The sequence below is a fragment of the Triticum urartu genome, chromosome 3A (genome assembly GCF_056163025.1).
Source record: "Triticum urartu cultivar PI428250 chromosome 3A, HENAU_Tu73, whole genome shotgun sequence".
Lineage (NCBI taxonomy): Eukaryota > Viridiplantae > Streptophyta > Magnoliopsida > Poales > Poaceae > Triticum > Triticum urartu.
This window is the reverse complement of record NC_141875.1, coordinates 462,699,671-462,711,543: the sequence shown is the minus strand read 5'-3', so window position 1 is coordinate 462,711,543 and position 11,873 is coordinate 462,699,671. Positions and strand designations below refer to the sequence as shown.

Sequence of the window (11,873 nt, the reverse complement as noted above, 5' to 3'; positions counted from 1 at the left end):
CGCGAGCGAGAAACTAGGGAGCAACCTGCGCAAACATTACTCCAACACCGTGTCCGCTTCCCAGACTCTGCCGAGAAGAGGCCATCACGGTAACACACTCAGTTGATTCATTTTAAATAATTAAGGTTCAAGTTATCTACAACCGGACATTAACAAATTCCCATCTGCCCATAACCGCGGGCACGGCTTTCGAAAGTTCAATCCCTGCAGGGGAGTCCCAACTTAGCCCATGACAAGCTCTCACGGTCAACGAAGGAATATACCTCCTCCCAAGACGTTCTGATCAGACTCGGTTTCTCGGTAATTCAAGACACTTTGACAGGTTAAAACAAGACCAGCAACACCGCCCGAATGTGCCGACAAATCTCGATAGGAGCTGCACATATCTCGTTCTCAGGGCACACTCAGATGAGCCAGACGTCGGGTAGGCCAGCCCAGAGTTGCCCCTGGTAGCCTCGGACATCGCTCGGTTGGACCAACACTCAAAGGAGCACTGGCCCGGGGGGTTAAAATAAGATGACCCTTGAGTCTGCAGAACCCAAGGGGAAGAAAAGGCTAGGTGGCGAATGGTAAAACCAAGGTTGGGCATTGCTGGAAAAGCTTTAATCAAGGCTAACTATCAAGGGGTTCCCATTATAACCCAACCGCGTAAGGAACGCAAAATCCGGGAACATAACACCGATATGACGGAAACTAGGGCGGCAAGAGTGAAACAAAACACTAGGCGAGAGGCCGAGCCTTCCACCCTTTACCAAGTATATAGATGCATTAAGATAACAAGATAATATAATGATATCCCAACAAGTAAATAAATGTTCCAACAAGGAACGGCCTTCAATCTTCACCTGCAACTAGCAACGCTATAAGAGGGGCTGAGCAAAGCGGTAACATAGCCAATCAACGGTTTGCTAGGACATGGTGGGTTAGAGGTTTGACATGGCAATTTGGGAGGCTTGAAAGCAAGTGGTAGGCATCGTATCAATGGCATAGCAAAAGAGCGAGCAAACTAGCATAGCAAAGATAGTAGTGATTTCGAGGGTATGATCATCTTACCTGCACAGTTGTCAGAGTTGACTGAATCCTCGAAAGCAAACTCAACGGGCTCCTCGTTAGCGAACTCGTCTCCCGACTCTACCCAAACAAGACAAACAAGCAACAAGGGCACAATCAACCATGTGCAAACTCAAACAACGCAATGCAAAGATGATATGCTATGCGGGATGCGATGTGGGATGCAAAATGCAAGATATGACAGGAAATGCATGAATCTGGCCTCAACTTGGAAATCCAAGTGTGCCACTGGAAAGATGAGATGAAATCGCTTGAAAACGATATAAAGGACGCCGGAATCGGAGTTACGGTTTGGAAATGGCAAGCGATTCAAATATGGCACCGGTCTGCGATTTACAGCAAGTAGGCATCTAAATGCAATGAGATGAACATGCTACAGCACCCAAACATGACAACAAAATACATGGCAGGGATGCATACAATATGCTTAACAAAAGTCTAGCACTGAGCTACGGCCAATTCATCCATTAACAGGTTCAAACAAGCATGGCAAAAATGCATATGGCAAACAGATCTCAGACTTAGTGAAATCAACACTTGTCTGGAATTTCAGATCAGGTAGCCCTCTTCGGAGCAACAAAACTACATGTTACAGGACCTGAACATGGCAAAGTAAAGCATGGCATGGAGCTATTCAAAAAGCTTAACAAAAGTCCCTTAGTAACCTTGAGTCAAAAGGGATCAGAAAATACAATTGCAAGCATGTGAACATAGCAAAAACATAATCAGTTTTCATACTTAGTGAAAACTGACACATGCTGAAATATAACTCAAGTAGGCATGTTTACGAGCTCGATGCACTCATTACGGTGCAAGTCATGGCAAGACAAGCATACACTCATCAAGAAGGCACAAAATGCAATCTATACATGGCAAGAATAATAGCATAGCATGCACGGATCAACTACAACATCACCGGCAAAATTGCAAACAAGTTGACAATCTGCCCAGATTCACAAAGTAGCAAAAGTAGAGCTCGATTGACTCAAGCTAGGGTGCTCCATAATTGCAAACAAAGACATGGATGGATAGAGCACTACAATATTAACAAAACATCCTTACTGATCATCCTCAAAAGAGGCACGGATCACTAGGAAACAACAAGAACATATGGCATCATGAGATAAACAGCTCCAGGACTTAGTAATTTCACTAAGTCCCTGAAAACAGAATTAGCAAGTGCACCACTTTGCAAGCATGCACAAGTCACCACACACATCACAAAAATACATGGGTTGCACCTCTGTAAAGATGACAAAACCCTTAACAAAACATATGTAGAGCATCAGGGCATATCATGCACACATTAATCATGGCAAAAATGACAAAAACCTAAATGGAGCAGCAGATCTGACAATTATCTCAAGTAGCCCTCTTCTAACAGCATTTCGGGCATCAAGATGAACTCAAATGAAAATGATGCAATGGAATGAAATGATGTACTCTCTGAGATGAACATTTTGATATGCTATATGCATGAATCGGAGCTACGGATGCAAAGTTACGGGGTCATGAACATGAGCACTTGGACTGAAAATATCAGGGACTTAGAAAAAAAACCTCAGATCTAGGGTTTGACCGGCGCGCGAACCGAGGCGGCGGCGGGCACTGTTCACGGCCGGCGGATCCGAGGTCGCCGGCGGCCGGCGAGGGCGAAGCGAGGCCGGAGAGGTCGCCGGGGTGGCGGAGCTCGGCGGGGCGGCGGACGGAGCGCGGCGGAGGCGGCGAGCGGCGCCGCGGGGCGTCGAGGCGGACGCCGGCGATGGCGAGGCGGCGGCGCGGCGAGCGAAGGCGGCGGGGTCAAGGCGCGGGCGAGGGAGCCGGGCGGCGGCGGCGCGTGGGCCGGGAGGGCCTCCCGCGGGCCGCGGCGGGCTTCGGCGGCGGTGGCGGCGACAGCCAACGGTGGCGTGCCACGTGGCGGCGGCGGGGCGGAGCGGACATGTCCGGCCGGATTCGGACGTGTCCGGCCGGTGCGGGGGCGATTTCTAGGGTTTCGGGGAGGAAGGAGATCCGAAAACGGAGGGGTTCTTTAAATAGGCATAGAGGGAGCTAGGAGAGTCCAAATGAGGTGCGGTTTTCGGTCACGCGATCGTGATCAAACGCTCTAGGTGATGGAGCAGAGTTAGGTGGGTTTTGGGCCAAATTGGAGGGGTGTTGGGCTGCAACACACACGAGGCCTTTTCGGTCCCTCGGTTAACCGTTAGAGTATCAAACGAAGTCCAAATGATACGAAACTTGACAGGCGGTCTACCGGTAGTAAACCAAGGCCGCTTGGCAAGTCTCGGTCCAATCCGGAAATGTTTAATCCCCACCACACGAAAGAAAGCTAGAAAAGACCACCGAAGGAGAACGAAGCGCCGGAATGCAAAACGGACAACGGGGAAAATGCTCGAATGCATGAGACGAACACGTATGCAAATGCAATGCACATGATGACATGATATGAGATGCATGACAACGACCACAACACACGGAGACAAAGAACCCGAACCCGAGATAATAAATTAACTTAACGCCGGAAACGACAAGAGTTGGAGTACAAATAGGGAAAGTTACATCCGGGGTGTTACATACTACCTTCTTAACTAAATATAAGACATTTTTTGCAGAGAAATTGCTTTTGGAGGCCGAGCTCCATGGAGGCCATCAAATGCAAAAATCAAAATTCATGAAAATTCACTTTTTACATTTCAAAAAAATCTAAAAAAAATATAGTTATAGATGAAGGCATAATGCACAAGTGTGTAAATTTTCAGGACGAAATACATTGAAAAATTCTTGGTCATGAGGATGAAAAAGAAACAAATCTGAGGTTTTTTTAACACATGATACTATTCATCCTCTCATACCAAGAATTTTTCTTTTTTATACAGGTCGCATTTTATCCTGAAATTTTACACACATACACCTGATATCTTTTTTTTTACTTTTATAAAAAATTCAGGTTTTTTTTGTTACTAAAAGTTTTGATTTTTTCAAAAAATTGGCCTCCATGGAGGCCGAGGTCCCAAATGCCATACTCGTTTTGCAGTCCAATTTAAACTACAAAAACGTCTTATATTTAGTTATAGAGGGTGTATTTAATTGTCCACAGCTTCGACGTTTCTTCACCTCGAGCATATGTTCGGCTTGCTCCAGCGCATCCGGGTCCGCATGCCGCAATTCATTTCCTAAAAAGAAGGACATTAATGGCGTTGTTCCTCCACAACTAGGAAATTCTCCAACATTTTTGCAAAGAGTTAACAGGAGGAGCAGGGTAACCAAAATGTTGTAGCACCAGTTATGTCAAGTATGAAATGCACATTAATCCAGCATTCCCTTTCCAAAAGGATGCCACCAAACCAGTCCAATATTCTAATGGTCAATACGTGCACGCAACGATAAATAATTCGATTATTAAATTCTAAATTTGTAAAGTATTGATTAGAAGGGGAAAGGGCAGGCCAAGTCGTCGTTTATAAAAGGATCCTCCTGCCTGGTAGTAGCCTCGTCATTCTTCCCCTCAACAATTCAACCACACAATGCTGAACGGAGCCGACGAGTGGTGCGCCTTCGTCTGACGGACTGCTGGCCCAGCTGAGGCCACCAACGCTCAGGTCAGCGAAGCACGGTTCAACTGGTACATTTTATATCGAGAAATAATAAAGAAATGCCAGGCAAAAGAATAGGTATATCTCATCATCTGTTAGGAAACAAAATCACACCGCTTTCGTTTATAGAATAGCGAATTGTATTGTGGTCTTTGGCTGACCGCCTCTGGACGTGCTTCCCTTCACCTTCAAGGCGGCTCTTGGAGTTCGACCGTTTCAACAAGTCTCTGATTCATCTTTTCCCCTTCTTTAACAGCGCACAAGACGCGGTCTTGGATCTCTGCTTCTCTGCCCTGTTTTGAAGTTTCGCCATAAAGAAAAGCCTCTTTGCTTCGAGAGACAGCCACCATAGTCTCTCTCCGCTCCGGTATGCACAAACCAACCTCTCGGGGCAGTACCTGATTCCCGCTTATGCATGTGATCTGATTCTCATAGGAGTAACCCAGGTGGCATAATTGCTTGATCCTGGGCTGCCAGCACCAGCACGGTTCCTGACCCGAGAAGATGTTCTCCTTCAAGTCCAGGTAGAGTATTTAGTTTCTTCCCGAGTTTTCTTATCCAAATCATCGAATCATTTGTTATCTGTTGGCCAACATGAATCATGGTTGCGGTTCCATGAAATTTAGGTTTCTGCCGAATTTCTTGTGTTGTTATTTCTTTGTTTCGATTACTGTCAACAATCGATGAACCAACAGGGGCTTTGTTTTATGTTCACAGCGTCAAGTCATCTTCCAGCGGGAACCAAGTTTCCACGCCGCGCTTCACTGAGGAATCAGATATGCACGAGCAGTTGAACAAGTTGCAGGAGGAGCTGGTAAGGGAGAAAGAGGAGAAGGTACGTGCACTGGATCAGATAGAGGAGCTCAAGAAGAAAAGCAGTAAGAAGAAGAAGCTAAAAGGCAGCAGTGGAGACGATCAGTTGGACCTTGCACGCAGATTAGAGCAGTTAGAAGTTGAGCTGGAGGCAGCAAGGGATTCAGAGAAGAACATGCTAGTGTCGCTGGAGGCCCAAACAAAGCAGCTTGAACAAACTAAGGTATCTCTGGAGGAGGCCAAGCTTGAGATAGATTCGCTTGAAGACAACAACAAGACCTTGGTGGCACTGTCCTCTAATCCAACTAGACAGCCAGCCAGGAATTTCAGAAGAATGGGTGTAATGTCCTTCTCCTTTGCCGATCCTGGTGAGGTGGAGACATTCTCATTACAGCGTGACCTCAAGTTGGCTGTCGAAGCCGAGGAGAAGTGCAAGAAAGCCATGGATGACTTGGCGATAGCCTTGACGGAACAAACCACGGCAGCTAGAGAGGCAAAAATGGAGCTCTCGATGGTGCAAGCTCAGTTGAAAAATGCAACAACTGAATTGGAGAACTCAAAGGCCTCTCTGGAAATCATGGAAGAAAAGCTCCGGTTGGCACAGGAAGAGGCTGCCAGACTGAATTTTGAGTCGGATGAGTTGGCAGCAGCCTCAAAAGAGAAAGAGAGAGGACTCATCGATTGCATCAAGATATTTGAGGGGGAGATGAACAAAGCAAAGGAAGAGAATGACAAACTGTTTGAATCACAGAGAGTGATCAGAGATGAGAATTCCAGGCTGAGGGAAATGCTGAAGCATGCAGTTAATGAAGCCAATGTAGCAAAAGAATCCTTGGAGATTGCCAGGGTAGAAAATTCTCAGCTTCAAGAAGACATGTCTGAGAAAGAGAATACCTTAAAGAGCATCGTCCAAGAATACGAGTCCTTGAAGGTAAGTGAGGCTGCTGCACAGAGTAGCATTAGAGAATTGAAGGACATGATTGATGCTATGTTCAGTTCAGAGTCGACCAAAACCTCGGCAGAAGCATCACCCATAGATGCCAAGGGAGGCGACAGGAAAGGAAGATATGTGGCAGCAGATAATATGTACTCTGATGCTGAAAGCTCTCCTCGTTCAAAGGATATTAGGAGTCCTGCAAGGCAGCAAAAGAGGACGATTCTTAGGAAATTTGGTGACATAATGAAGAAAAGAAACCCTCAAACTCAAAGTGTAATCTAGCATCCTCAGGCACCAGGCAGTGACTAAATACAAGTATACACTCTAGATTCCATTTTTTTTCTTCAAATCCCTTTAACTCAAGATAGTTATAATGCTTGACAAAATGAGATGTTCCAAGTGCGGAGAAACCCTTTTATCCATTCAGTTTTACAGATGTAAATTACAGAGGATGTAACATATATGTAAAACATACAGGTAGTGAAAATACGAAACCCGAAATAGTTTCTAGGGCTGCTTGACATATGCTGCCTCCACCTTTCAATCTGCTACATCTGAAAGCTTGTTATGAACATGGCAGATGATAGGTAGCCAAGACGAGGCTGCCGCACAACAAGAGCAGGGGAGAAACTTGGGGAGGATAGCTGGGACTATTTTTCTAGTTATCTATTGATTGATATTGCCAGGCATTAGTGCATTACATAGCCAGCTTACAACTTGGAGGCTAGGCCGAACTAACAGATTTTAGGACACAACTAACTTGAGAATCAAGAAATATCTCTAAGAGATTTAAACTGCTAAGGATAACTAGGGATGCTTATCCCCTTAAGTTTCAGGCGTGGCTCTTTCCATCATGGGCTTCTTGTGCCTCCTGTAGGTTTGTATGTCTATCCCCACATAACAAAGCTTGATATGGAAATTCTTTTATGTTCAAGACTAATGCAGAAACCTAGCAATGTGCAATTTAGCAGTCCTAGTCTTCTCATAACAGTCTGCAGAACCTGTTAATGAGTTTAGGAATATTTGCAATTGAACTTGCCTAATCGTTGTTTATCTATTGTTCTCTAAACAAAAATATTTCAACGACCAGGTAAAATAAATACCTAATTTCCCAGTTCTAAACTTCCTTGTCCATGTGTTGCGAGTTTATTATTTATATAAAGTCAAATAAAACTGCATTCCAGTCCGCATACCCAATCATAAGCTCTCGAGATAAAAAAAACTAGAAAACCACCTCTCCACTATATATCCAAAGCAAAATAAAGCATGCAGCTACTAAACTAGGATTTGCAACAGCAGCAGCTAGACCAATGTTGTAACATGGAAAATGTCAGTTTATCTGGATTACCAAAATATACAAGTGACTTCCATTTAAGCAAACCAATATGCAGCTACTGCTCTGTTCTCTAACGTTGTTCCTGTATGCATAATTTTAACTTGCTGCTGACCATCCTCTGTGGATTGAATTTTGCGGCAATGACAATTCCAATTAATGACATCAAAGGGAACAAAAGAGGAATAAAGAGCTCATGGACGAACATCAATCCTTTGTTAACGATGTAAATTTCACGGAGGTCTAAAGTCCCTTCTGTCCATATAGATCAAAGTAACATCGCAGCAAGCATATCCCACTAGGCAATGTCTAAAATACATGTATGATTCTGTAGAGTACCAAATACCGGTCCGCTAGAAAAACTATAGCACTCTCCTTGCGATTAATAGACCTGACAACCATGTGTTCATCCCAGTCAAGGTTGCAGATAGAAATTCCTAGGTAAAACTGGATCAAGATTGTTTTATCACCCAGAACAAAATTATTTCCATGATCAATAGAAATGATTATGGAAATGACCTATAAAGACTGTTTCTTCTACTTTCTAGTTTCAATTTCTTTATAAACAGCAGGGGGGCTTCTTTTATTGAAGGAAAAAAGCCCAGGTTTATCATGATACTAACATCCATTAGACTCGTCTGTTTAAAAGCCATGCAGGGAATCCATGTACCTGAGACAAACAATCTAAGGCCTGTAAATTTGATCCTTGAACTCGCAGACAGATACTCTGATTGAGCAGAGGCTGCAAATGACATGTGTGCATGAAGAGTATGAAAAGCCCTATCCAGATTCCTGGGACATCTCTACCATTGTATGAGTTTCATTGGCCATCATTTGCATATGAAAGCTGATTTTTCTCAGCTCAGATATGATCTTGTTCATCTCTGGATGAGATGCATCACCACCCACAAACATATGAACTCTATTAGCAATTTCAGTCCAGCTGTATCCAGGTTGTTTCTTCACACCTTTTTCCTTCATTTGACCTCTTATTCGATTGACTTCACCCCACATGCCAGCAGCAGCATATATATTTGAAAGCATCACATAAGGCCCTGAACTTCCTGAGTCTGACTGCACAAGCATTTTCGCCGCAAGTTCACCCAACTGCACATTACCATGAGTCTTGGAAGCCCCCAGCAATGCACCCCAAACATTCTTCTCAGATTCAAATGGCATGTCTTTTATGTAACTACATGCTTTCTCAAACTGTCCTGCTCGACCCAATATATCGATAATACAAGCATAGTGTTCAGCTCCTGGATATATCGCGTATTTGAATGACATAAGATCAAATAGTTTCAAGCTGTCATCCACCCTGCCAACATGCCCACATGCTGATAGCACACTAAGGATGGTAATATCATTCGGTATCAGCCCACGTGTTTCCATCTCATGGAAGAGAGAAATAGCTTTCTGATATTTGCCATGTTGTGCATATGCCGCAATCATTGTGTTCCACGAAACAATGTCCTGGCTTTTAAGATTTATGAAGACCAACTCTGACTCACTGACATCACCACACTTGCTATACATTGTGATCAAAGCATTACAAAAAGATGTGCTAGATTCTAACATTGTTTTGACAGCAACAGCATGTGTTGATCTTCCTTGTCTGAGCAAAACAAGAGCAGAGCATGCTGTCAGGGTTGCAATAAGAGTCGCATGATCTGGTTTTGTACCTTCTCTGAGCATTATGATGTGCAATTTCAAAGCTTCTTCTCCGTATCCATTATGAACATAACCTGCAGAAATATGGAAAGTGAAATGTGAGGATTTTCGAGAGTTCAGTGGCAGCATTAAAAAGAAAAAGACCTAGGTAGAGTTTTTTCTTTTATTATGAATTCTATCCCCCGCGCCCCCCTAATGAAGTGAAATGGTTCTCTCAGTCAAGAACCTCAACAACAACGTAGGGTGCACGCCATCCAAAAGTTCGAAACACATTAGTCCAAGGCTTCAATAGTCCAACCAAACCATCCTGCAGCATTGCACTCCAGAGTTGCAACCAACAATTAAGGCATGAGTTCCTAACAATTGCAAAATTGTAAGGAATCAATATCATCAGGCATGAATTTTGTAATTTTTTTCTTAGAGAACATTGTTGATTCAGAGTATTACAACCAACATTTAGTTCATGCCAAGCAAGAAAATTTAGTGACTATTTGTTTCTTAATTGTGAAGTTCACTAGAGGTATAAAATTGACACCAAACACTGTCAATTGTTTGAAACGGCAAAAGGCAAACAACAAAAATCATTTACAACCGCTAACTCATGCAAATGCATGCACTTACGCAAATCGATTCGAGAAAGAACTGATGCACAAACTCAAGAACAGCTTGAAGATATGAACAGCCAGGATGGCTTGGCATGGAGGTAAATACACAACATCCAATAGAAGTATCCAAGCAACCTAAGAATTCTTAGGACTGCACATAGTATTAAGCAATTAGCAAGCTGCATAATGAGAAAGGAATAGCAACCTGCAATCATGGCGTTCCACGAGATGACATCTTTGACATAAATCTCATCAAAAAGCTTCCTGGCGCTCTCCACATCTCCTTCCTTGCAATATCCAGTGATCATGGCGGTGGATGCCATGACATTCTTCTCTGGCATCGCTGCAAACAGTTTTCTTGCCTCGTCGAGCATGCTGTTGTCAACATACCCACTTATCATCGCTGCCCACGACACTAAGTTCCTCTCTGGCATTTCGTCAAACACCGCACGCGCCCTACCCACCTCCCCACGTCGCGCGAGCCCATCAACCATGGTGGTGTACGACACCACGTTCCTCTCAGGCATTTCACCGAACAGCCTCTCCGCGTCGTTCATGCAGCCGAGCCGGACGAGCCCGGCAAGCATGGCGTTCCACGAGGCCACGTTGCGACGCGGGGTGCGCGCGAAGTAGGCGGAGGCGGCAGCGAGGTCGCCGTGCGCGAGGCAGCCGGCGACGACGGAGTTCCAGGAGATGACGTTGCGGGACGGCATGTCGTCGAAGAAGCGGCGCGCCGCGGGCAGGTCCCGGCCGACGCGCCAGAGCGCGGTGAGGAGCGCGTTCCAGGAGACGACGTCGCGGCGGGGCATGGCGTCGAACACCCGGCGCGCCGCGGCCAGGTCGCCAGCGCGAGCGAGGGCGGTGATGCGCTGGTTGTCCCGGACGAGGAGGCGAGAGGCGACGATGGCAGGAGCACGCGCTGGGTGCATTGGGACAGCATGTGTGTCGGTGTTGGCCGCCGAGCGTCGATGGAACTCGTATGGGAAAGCAAGCAGAGATTGCACATAATGAAAGAAAAAAAAAAGGGTTTAAGATTCCCTTAAAAAAATGGTTAAAAAACTCCCCCTTCCTGTTTAGTATTGCTGTAGAAACCCTTTCAAAAATGGGAGCGCCTAGAACTCATCTAGATGAGACATAAGTATGGTCTCATTCACATGGTGTCATCCCCTGTTGTTGCAGTCCGGTTGAGTCCCCCTTTAACTTGTTTCGTCCACTGGGCCAGTTTTTAGTTTGGGCTGGTTTTAGTTGTTGTTTTTCGGTTTGGCCCGTCAGTTTTTGGTTGTTGCTTACTAGTTTTGGATGTCTGTTGTACACGCACGCGCAGAAAAGCCCAAAAAATTTGCATCGCACGATCCAGTCGCTTCTAACTTGGTTTTCTTTCTCTGTTAGTACGATTTGTGCTTGGCTGGGATTGTTTTTTTGCCAGCAGCAGCGTTGCCACAAGCAACGTCCGGCCTAAGTTTGTCCTTTGTATAATTTTTCTAATGTGCAGTTCTCTAGCGGTTTTCTGTTTGGTTTTTATGCTTCTTATAGAAAATGTTGAAGTTTTTTTATTTTTCCTGTTTAAGTTTTTCTATTTTTCATGCTCCTTGTAGAAAAAATGAAATATATATATTTTTTACATTTGTTATGATATTTCACAAAAAGTGTTCTCACATATAAAAAAATCCTATCATGTATTAAAAATATAAAGATGCATTTGAAAATGTATAATATCATTAAACAATATTCATTATGTATTAAAAATGTTTAAAAATGTATTTGCCTCGCCGTCTCCAAATCGGATGCCTCGTGCGTCGAGCAAAGGTGCGGAGCGGGAGGCTCGTTCGCCAAAGGCTTCAAGCTTGTCGTCC

General features: G+C 44.6%; 2 protein-coding genes across 2 annotated transcripts; one reads left to right on the top strand and one right to left on the bottom strand.

The window, feature by feature from the left end:
• Nucleotides 1-4,710: 4,710 nt before the first annotated feature.
• Nucleotides 4,711-11,181, bottom strand: LOC125544377 (pentatricopeptide repeat-containing protein At4g02750). The gene is made up of 3 exons (XM_048708040.2): nucleotides 10,226-11,181; nucleotides 8,415-9,489; nucleotides 4,711-6,607 (listed from the first exon to the last, which is right to left on the bottom strand). The coding sequence occupies exons 1-2, from the start codon at nucleotides 10,947-10,949 to the stop codon at nucleotides 8,525-8,527; spliced, it is 1,689 nt and encodes a 562-aa protein (XP_048563997.1). The 5' UTR covers nucleotides 10,950-11,181; the 3' UTR covers nucleotides 4,711-6,607; nucleotides 8,415-8,524.
• LOC125544378 (uncharacterized) lies at nucleotides 4,987-6,934 on the top strand. The gene is made up of 2 exons (XM_048708041.2): nucleotides 4,987-5,185; nucleotides 5,379-6,934. The coding sequence occupies exons 1-2, from the start codon at nucleotides 5,166-5,168 to the stop codon at nucleotides 6,691-6,693; spliced, it is 1,335 nt and encodes a 444-aa protein (XP_048563998.1). The 5' UTR covers nucleotides 4,987-5,165; the 3' UTR covers nucleotides 6,694-6,934.
• Nucleotides 11,182-11,873: the final 692 nt, after the last annotated feature.

Bases quoted from the DNA above. Each gene is read 5' to 3' on its own strand.
- LOC125544378 (XM_048708041.2), top strand. From the start codon at position 5,166: ATGTTCTCCTTCAAGTCCAG. The intron at 5,186-5,378 runs GTAGAGTATTTA...TTATGTTCACAG, and splicing joins ATGTTCTCCTTCAAGTCCAG to CGTCAAGTCATCTTCCAGCG.
- LOC125544377 (XM_048708040.2), bottom strand. From the start codon at position 10,949: ATGCACCCAGCGCGTGCTCCTGCCATCGTCGCCTCTCGCCTCCTCGTC. The intron at 9,490-10,225 runs GTTGCTATTCCT...ATATTTCTGCAG, and splicing joins GTGGAACGCCATGATTGCAG to GTTATGTTCATAATGGATAC.